This window comes from Oncorhynchus masou, chromosome 16 (genome assembly GCF_036934945.1).
Source record: "Oncorhynchus masou masou isolate Uvic2021 chromosome 16, UVic_Omas_1.1, whole genome shotgun sequence".
In the NCBI taxonomy this organism is placed as follows: Eukaryota; Metazoa; Chordata; class Actinopteri; order Salmoniformes; family Salmonidae; genus Oncorhynchus; species Oncorhynchus masou.
This window is the reverse complement of record NC_088227.1, coordinates 11,824,367-11,834,240: the sequence shown is the minus strand read 5'-3', so window position 1 is coordinate 11,834,240 and position 9,874 is coordinate 11,824,367. Positions and strand designations below refer to the sequence as shown.

Below are 9,874 nucleotides of genomic sequence, written 5' to 3'. Positions count from 1 at the left end.
TGGTCACAGAGTTGACAAAAGTATCCGCTCGAACACACCCATTCATTTTCAATGGAAGGAAAGCAAGATATGCGGAGTGGGCGGAAACCATTGACAGAAGGTTTTCACCAACAACTAATTTGGCAGGAGAATTTACACCCCCCATTCATTTTCAACAAGGGCACACGGAGAAATGTGCAGGGGATTGCGGGAACCCTGCTATCTGTAGAAAAATGTGAGCTCTGCTCAATTTCAAGTGAAGCATTTGTGCAAAGCATTTGTCAAGAGGAGGCCGCCTCTGGTCAAAACCCACTGTGAGCGATGCGAATAGGGGCGAGGGAACTGAACGTTATCTTCCTTACTATTGCGATGCTAATGACCAATCGAAGCAAACCAATCATAGCTCACCATAGCTTCCAACCCCGACTGGATTGACTAACAATGGCTGTTGACACTACCTAGCTCGCTTACACAATATATACAGCGCATTCAGACACCTTACATTTTCCACATTTTGTTATGTTACCCCCTTTATCAATGTACACACTACCCCATAATGGCAAAGCAAAAACAGGTTTTTAGACATTTTTGCACATTTATTAAAAATAAAAAAACTATCACATCTACATAAGTATTCAGACCCTTTACTATGAGACTCGGAATTGCGCTCAGGTGCATCCTGTTTCCATTGAACATATTTGAGATGTTTCTACAACTTGATTGGAGTCCAACTGTGGGAAATTCAATTGATTGGACATGATTTTGAAAGGCACACAGCTGTCTATATAAGGTCTCACAGTTGACAGTGCATGTCAGAGCGGAAACGAAGCCATGAGGTCGAAGGAATTATCTGTAGAGCTCCGATACAGGATTGTGTTGAGGCAGAGATCTGAGGAAGGGTACCAACAAATGTCTGCAGCATTGAAGGTCCCCAACAACACAGTGGCCTCCATCATTCTTAAATGGAAGAAGTTTGGAACCACCAAAACTCTTCCAAGAGCTGGCCACCCGGCCAAACTAAGCAATCGAGGTAGATGGGCCTTGGTCTGGGAGGTGATCAAAAACCTGATGGTCATTCTGACCGAGCTCCAGAGTTCCTCTTTGGAGATGGGAGAACCTTCCAGAAGGACAACCATCAGGCCTCTAATCATAGAGTGGCCAGACGGAAGCCAGTACTCAGTGGAGTTTGCAAAAATACTCCTAAAGGACTCTCAGACCATGAGAAACAAGATTCTCTGGTCTGAAGAAACCAACATGGAACTCTTTGGCCTGATTGCCAAGCATCACATCTGGAGGATACCTGGCACCATCCCAAGCGGTGAAGCATGGTGGTGGCAGCAGCATGCTGTTGGGATGTTTTTTGGCGACAGAGACTGGGAGACTTGTCAGGATTCATGGAAAGATAAACGGAGCAAAGTACAGAGAGATCCTTGATGAAAACCTGCTCCAGAATGCTCAGGACCTCAGCCTGGTGTGATGGTTCACCTTCTAACAGGACAAAGACCCCAAGCACACAGCCAAGACAACACAGGATTGGCTTCGGGACAAGTCTCTGAATGTCCTTGAGTTGCCCAGCCAGAGCCGGGCTTGAACCAAATCGAACATCTCTGGAGAGACCTGAAAATAGATATGTATCAAAGCTCCCCATCCAAGCTGCCAGAGCTTGAGAGAATCTGCAGAGAAGAATGGGAGAAACTCCCCAAATACAGGTGTGCCAAGCATGTAGCGTCATACCCAAGAACATTTGAGGCTGTAATCATGCCAAAGGTGCTTCATTAAAGTAATAATAATAATAATATCCCATTTAGCAGACGCTTTTGTCCAAAGCGACTTACAAGTCGGCTGGGGCCACTACTTTTGCATATGGGTGGCCCCAGTGGGAAACGAACCCACGACGCTTGGCGTTGCAAGCGCCATGCTCTACCGACTGAGCCACACAGTACTGAGTAAAGGGTCTGAATACTTACGTAAATGTGATATTTCAGTGTTTTGTTATTACATTTGGAAAAATTTCGCCAAACCAGTTTTTGCTTTTTTATTATGGGTTATTGTGTGTAGATTGACGAGGGGGAAAAAAACATTTAATCAATTTTAGAAAAAGGCTGTAAGGTAAAAAAATGTAGAAAAAGTCAAGCGGTCTGAATACTTTCCGAATGCACTGTATCACTCTTTTCCCTATGCCTCTGTACTGGTACAGATATACTACTCACACCACTCCTTTCAGGATCCCTCCACCTTGACACATCATCCTCTACTTTTTTCACTGTCTCAGCATACAACAACTTCTGCACAACTCTAACCCTGAAACTCAATCTTCCTCTCTCGCACTGGACATTTCTGATCCCCAGCCCCATGGGCACTCTTGCAGTTAACACATACAGTGCCTTGCGAAAGTAGTCGGCCCCCTTGAACTTTGCAACCTTTTGCCACATTTCAGGCTTCAAACATAAAGATATAAAACTGTATTTTTTTGTGAAGAATCAACAACAAGTGGGACACAATCATGAAGTGGAACGACATTTATTGGTGATTTCAAAAAATTTTAACAAATCAAAAACTGAAAAATTGGGCGTGCAAAATTATTCAGCCCCCTTAAGTTAATACTTTGTAGCGCCACCTTTTGCTGCGATTACAGCTGTAAGTCGCTTGGGGTATGCCTCTATCAGTTTTGCACATCAAGAGACTGACATTTTTTCCCATTCCTCCTTGTAAAACAGCTCGAGCTCAGTGAGGTTGGATGGAGAGCATTTGTGAACAGCAGTTTTCAGTTCTTTCCACAGATTCTCGATTGGATTCAGGTCTGGACTTTGACTTGGCCATTCTAACACCTGGATATGTTTATTTTTGAACCATTCCATTGTAGATTTTGCTTTATGTTTTGGATCATTGTCTTGTTGGAAGACAAATCTCCGTCCCAGTCTCAGGTCTTTTGCAGACTCCATCAGGTTTTCTTCTAGAATGGTCCTGTATTTGGCTCCATCCATCTTCCCATCAATTTTAACCATCTTCCCTGTCCCTGCTGAAGAAAAGCAGGCCCAAACCATGATGCTGCCACCACCATGTTTGACAGTGGGGATGGTGTGTTCAAGGTGATGAGCTGTGTTGCTTTTACGCCAAACATAACGTTTTGCATTGTTGCCAAAAAGTTCAATTTTGGTTTCATCTGACCAGAGCACCTTCTTCCACATGTTTGGTGTGTCTCCCAGGTGGCTTGTGGCAAACTTTAAACAACACTTTTTATGGATATCTTTAAGAAATGGCTTTCTTCTTGCCACTCTTCCATAAAGGCCAGATTTGTGCAATATACGACTGATTGTTGTCCTATGGACAGAGTCTCCCACCTCAGCTGTAGATCTCTGCAGTTCATCCAGAGTGATCGTGGGCCTCTTGGCTGCATCTCTGATCAGTCTTCTCCTTGTATGAGCTGAAAGTTTAGAGGGACGGCCAGGTCTTGGTAGATTTGCAGTGGTCTGATACTCCTTCAATTTCAATATTATCGCTTGCACAGTGCTCCTTGAGATGTTTAAAGCTTGGGAAATCTTTTTGTATCCAAATCCGGCTTTAAACTTCTTCACAACAGTATCTCGGACCTGCCTGGTGTGTTCCTTGTTCTTCATGATGCTCTCTGCACTTTTAACGGACCTCTGAAACTATCACAGTGCAGGTGCATTTATACGGAGACTTGATTACACACAGGTGGATTGTATTTATCATCATTAGTCATTTTGGTCAACATTGGATCATTCAGAGATCCTCACTAAACTTCTGGAGAGAGTTTGCTGCACTGAAAGTAAAGGGGCTGAATAATTTTGCACGCCCAATTTTTCAGTTCTTGATTTGTTAAAAAAGTTTGAAATATCCAATAAATGTCGTTCCACTTCATGATTGTGTCCCACTTGTTGTTGATTCTTCACAAAAAAATACAGTTTTATATCTTTATGTTTGAAGCCTGAAATGTGGCAAAAGGTTGCAAAGTACAAAGGGGGCCGAATACTTTCGCAAGGCACTGTACCAATACTTTCCCCAATGCTACATATTCCTTTGTCTCATGCCCTTCTATACACTTCTCACACCTAGGATCCTCCCTCCTACACACTGCTTCCACATTCCCATAAACTTGACATCTGTAACAACGTAATTCCGGAACAAACCCTCGTATGGGATAACTTATATATCCTAACATCACTTTGGCGGGCAAAGACTCAACATCAAAACTCAAAAGAACAGACAACTTTTGTTTCACTACTCACGCTACCCTATCTGTGTTGCACTAAACGACGAGTATCATCTTCCCCTTCAGTTGATCAGCTTTCATATTTACAGCTACCCAAGTAATCACTCCTTTTCTTGAGAGCAAAACAATTCACATCTCTTGTCCCCATTGGTTTAACGCAGAGCACCTGCTCCCTCTGACCAGCAGAAACACAACAAATTATCACCAGACCACTTCTGGTTGCCTTCACCATTCCACAGCACCCAACTTTGTTTTCACCCACCATGAAACCACAAATGGATCAGCCAAGAATATGTCTCCTTATGATAATACTGCACTTCTCCTGACATACATCTTGTTATTGCCCTCTCAAGGGATGCAATTTCTTGTTCTCAGCTCCTACTGTCTTTGCTAAGGCTAAAGTCTGCCAGACTTTGTGGTTCATTATGAGCAGACAATACACAGGTAGTCAAAACTTTCTAATTCTACCAGTGAAATGAAAATGTGCTAGTTCTAGCTTGTGGTTTGGATAATTGTGATGTCTAGGATAAAAACGTCTATGATAAAAATAACCATGCTGAAATTCCCCTTTAAAACAATGTGTCCCTATTATTAAAACAATTGAGTTGTTGGCATATCCCTACTGTAAATCAGTTGGGGGGGTTGCCCTGTCTTTATTCACTTTTCTACAAGCTTGCATGACTTCAGTTCTTAGTACGTGTCATTGATGGGAGTTGCTGGAGTACGAATGACAAACAGGAACTCATGCAAGCAGGCGGTAATAGTAGGAGCGCTGAAGTGAGCGGTGCAGCCATATTTCCGTGCTTCGAGTTCAGCAGAGGGGAGTATCCGCGGCTGCAGCCTTGCCATAGAACCATTTTATCTCAAATCACACCTGCTCTGGTAAGACATTCTACAAAGTAACAAAGTATAGCGTTATCTATACATCGAATATTTATGTGAACGCGAGGCTGTTGAGCAGAATAGGGATGCTCACTACTTTGTTTCCGCACTTGTTGCAGCACTTTTGCTGCCTCTTCCCTATAAAGGGAAAAACATCTCCAACAGGTGTCTGGGATTATTGTAATGGGGATGTGGCTTGGTAGAAGGCTAGTAGTTGAAGGTTATACAGATTGCATGTGTAAAAATGTATCTTTGATGCAACGGCTACATTTGAGTCGTATTTAAAAAAAAAATCCAGAATCCTAAATTATAACCTATTCGAGTCGGGTCAAATAATTCACTTTTCGATAATATCATGACATTTTACAAAAAAAGTGGCTATGCCAAATTCACTGATTAGCCGAGTAAGCTATCTGATTTAGGTTCGCTGTAGATTTGGGTTTGGTCGGTGGACTCGACACGTTTTATTTGAACAGAACAAGCAGAAAAATCCCTACCATACGCGTGGAACATTGTATCTATTTTAACACACGTCGTGTAGTCTAACAGAGTCGGGTTTGTTACTTTTGAAATCGCTTAAACAGTTTAGGCTGTTATTAAACACCCTATTATGTGTATCTTCTTCAGAAGTGAATCAAGCTCCTGGCTATCTTGTGATTCCAACTGATGAAGTTGTTACATTTGTAACAGACCCTAATCGTAACAAGTAGTTCTGTAAGTGTCTGTCCCTGGCGGATAGACGACTTTGTATCCGCGTTACACCCAGTAGTAGCCAAGATGAAATTGGAAAATGTATCTGTTGAACACGGTGCAGCATATAGGCTACATCGAACGTCCACCTCACCATTTTATCCAAGCAACGTTCACACGTTGATACAGTTGTGGTGCTGAAGTAAGGATCACACCTCGATGCGGTATTGGTGCTCAAGTAAGATATTTACCGGGAAGGGTGGAGACCTTATTATGGTGTTTTGTGATTTATGGAATTGGCTCGCTTAATCTAAACTTCCATATTTATGACTAATGACTATACGGCTGTACAAGGGCAGCGTCAACCAGTCTCTCTTTCGCAGCAGCGTTTAAAGCAGGAAGGGTAGTCCCATTTGACTAAGTATCACCCGGGTGGCGAAAACTCGTTTTTCCTCTTTCGCTCCCTCTGACAGGAAGGCACTGTGGAAACCATCCGAGGTATTTGGAAACCAAAGTGACAGCTCCGCGCACAGACCCAGGAGAAGGAAACAAGATGCCGAAAGCTGTAAGTATTGCTGTAGTTTTATTTATTTCAAAGCTTGTCATGTGTTTCTGAGTTGCCTGAAACTATGCTTGGTAACTATGAGACGTTGCCAGTCATGAGTCGTGATGGGAGTAACCCAGGCAAGCAGGAGACTTATTGCCACGATGTCTACACGTGATGAGAGGAGGTATTCATGGCAGTCTAGAGATAGGGGCTATTTGTGTTGTAAACATGTATAATGTTTCTATGATTTCATTTGTACTGTCACTTGTAGATGAAAATGAGAACTTTGTCCTCACTTACAGAAATACATTCTCCTGAATTGAAAATATTGAATATGAGAATAAGTGGCCACTTGTAAGTGATCACACTTCTGAATATGTGGTTTCTCACATGAAGTTGAGTAATTTCACAACCTCTTTATTTGACCTAATGTAATATCTTAGCAGTGACCTACCTAGGTACACAACGGCCCAGCTTTTTGTTGAAAATGTGTCTTTGAAAGCAATTCCCACAAGTGTAGTAAAACAATGGACTTTCATTACTTTAGCTAGAGAGGAAGTAAAGGATCATCTGACCTAAATGGCCAGAGAAATAAAATGTTTATTTGATTTATATGGAATATCACACCAGCCTCTAAAATCATGTGCTGTGCTTCAACTGAGACATTTCTACTTTGCTTTTCCTGGGGTGCTAATAGCTGTAATGGTGTGTGATCTAGAGAGAAGTTGATAGTTGAACAGTACACTGTATTGTATTTACAGTTAGTCCCCCACTTGTCCAAGACACCCCCTAGTCGAAGACTCGAGGAGTAACAAAGAGTGTTGGTTTGTTTAGAAATTGCCCTAGGGTTAAGAGCGTCACACTAAACTGGGAAGTAGTGACATCAGTAGTGTGGTGCTGGCTGCATGAAACAGTTGCACTTTCTGTCACTCCTCTGTTAGGCACAACTTGAAAACCCTGCCTAATGGCAGATTGTTTTCTTTTCCATGATATCAATGAGGCATAATCATTGACTTACTGCCACTGACTCACTTCTCTAAACATGAATGACTGAAACTTAAGTTAGAGCATGGCATTAAATATTACAATGGCAAGTTATTGCAAAGTTTTAAGTCTATTTTTAATGAACTTGGTCTTATAATTTTTGTTTTGACGTCAATCGTTTTGCAACTCAAATTAATCCTCAAAATGCTGAGTTGTTTAATTCATAACATTGGTTGGTCAACATAGGTGTTTATGTTTTGGCTATGGCTGCTACACACTGACTGGGAGGGCTTTCTAGAAAACTGACAGTTTCACTGACATGATCTTATTGAGATTCTCTATTGTGCTTTGTGACGCAAAATCCTTTTTACTGTGAAAGGTGCGTGTTAAACATTTCTCAACTATATAGAGCTAGTAGAGTAGGCTAGAGTTAATTTGGTTAAGAAGAGAAGGAAATCTGACAAAAGAAAGTTGAGCAGCTGAGATTGAGATTCTGGTTTGGTCTCACTTCTCCCTCTGGCTCGAGTTACACTTGTTAGAATAACACATTATCACCAAGTGTGGGACAGTGTTCACTCCTTGGCTTTCCCTAAATCCTCTTTCTGTGCAGTCGCGGCCCCTTGAACATCCATGTGACAGTCAGACAACACAGCCACACAAGCCGTGGCCTTAACCAACACATACTGTATGGGTGTTCCCTCCTTCTGTCCGAAACCCATTGCTAACAATTTGTTCTCTTCAATAATTGATCATTCAATGATATAATGATGCCTGCTGTTACACCCTCTGGGCATGTCACTCTGAATAGTTGTCATGTTAGCACTTACCACATCATTATATATTTAGACATTATATAGTATTTAGTTCCTAATAGAAGTTAATACACTGTTTAGTCAGCAAGTTGGCCAAGCTGAGGTACTGGGCCCGGGTCTGCAAAACGAATCCACATATTAGATGTTTCAGTCCTAAATACCTTAATGAAAGGGGTGCAGTAGGGGTGTATACTACCCCCTCGCCAGTCTCCATGGGACCTAGTGCAGGGAGGTAGTGCACTGCACTGCATGTCAGCAGGTTGCACCCAGCACATTGGTTGTTTATGGCTATATGGCTCCCATGACAACCCCACATTGCAACAGTCTCCTGTAAAGCCATGTAAACCATGCACATGGTTACATATTGAATGGTTCACAGCACAGGGTATGCAGGTGATCACCACCATTCGGGACCAACTCATTAACCAGTGAAGGGTGTTATATACTAGACAGTGGGGAAGTGAGAGCCACTGTAGTTACTTTATGGAGTGTTTGCTCCTGTAGGGTTACGCAGATGCAAACTGGTACTTGTTAGTTTGTTATAGGCAGGCAGGCATAGTTAAAAAGTTGGATAGCTCTTTGCATACAATATTAGATGATTAATGTATTTAGGTCCTTTTCGAGTCAGTTGGGAAGTTTGCTGTCATCAGTCTACTTCTCTTGTGGTTTCAGAATAAGAATTGAAATGTGGGTCTTTGTCCAGTTTATTTTTAGCATTAATGTCATGTTTTCTGGTAACGTTCTAAGTAGAGGTCGACCAATTATGAGTTTAATGCCGATACCAATTATTGGAGGACCAAAAAAAGCCAATGCTGATTTAATCGGCCAATTTTTATTTTATTTATATTTGTAATAATGACAATTACAACAATCCTGAATGAACACTTATTTTAACTTAATACATATATAAAATCAATTTAGTCTCAAATAAAGAATGAAACATGTTCAATTTGGTTTAAATAATGCAAAAACTGTGTAGGAGAAGAAAGTAAAAGTGAAATATGTGCCATGTAAAAAAGCAAATGTTTAAGTTCCTTGCCTAGAATATATGAAAGCTGGTGGTTCCTTTTAACGAGTCTTCAATATTCCCAGTTATGGGAATTATAGGACTATTTCTCTCTCTACCATTTGTATTTCATGTACCTTTGATTATTGGATGTTGTTATAGGCACTAAAGTATTGCCAGCCAAATCTCTGGAGTTGATAGGCTTGAAGTCATGAACAGTGGTGTGCTTAAAGCATTGCGAAGAGCTGCTGGCAAACGCAGGAAAGTGCTGTTTGAATGAATGCTTACGAGCCTGCTGCTGCCTACCACTGCTCAGTCAGACTGCTCTATCAAATATCAAATCAGACTTAATTGATTATATGCAACACAGGACAAGCTAGTTAAACTAGTAATATCATCAACCATGTGTAGTTAACTAGTGAATAGGTTAAGATTCATTGTTTTCTATAAGATAAGTTGCTAGCTAACATTAAACTTATCTTGGCTCCTTGCTGCACTCGCGTAACAGGTGGTCAGCCTGCCACGCAGTCTCCTCGTGGATTGCATTGTTATCGGCCATAATCGGCGTCCAAAAATGCTGATTTACCGATTTGTTATGAAAATTTGAAATTGGCCCTAATTAATCGGCCATGCCTTCACTGACTTGCATGAGATCAGATGTCAGTTTCAGTTTGCCTGTGTGTGCATGCATGCATACGTACGTGTGTGTGTAGTGGTTCCCACTCGTTCCACTCTCTGTT

At 41.6% G+C, this 9,874-nt stretch overlaps 1 protein-coding gene across 1 annotated transcript in view; it reads left to right on the top strand.

The window, feature by feature from the left end:
* Nucleotides 1-4,954: 4,954 nt before the first annotated feature.
* Nucleotides 4,955-9,874, top strand: part of LOC135557470 (ezrin-like) — a 60,996-nt gene continuing 56,076 nt past the window's right edge. The window contains exons 1-2 of the mRNA XM_064990740.1: nt 4,955-5,095; nt 6,259-6,350. Coding sequence (XP_064846812.1) covers nt 6,339-6,350 — 12 coding nt within the window. The 5' untranslated portion in view covers nt 4,955-5,095; nt 6,259-6,338. The remainder of the gene's footprint in view (nt 5,096-6,258; nt 6,351-9,874) is intronic.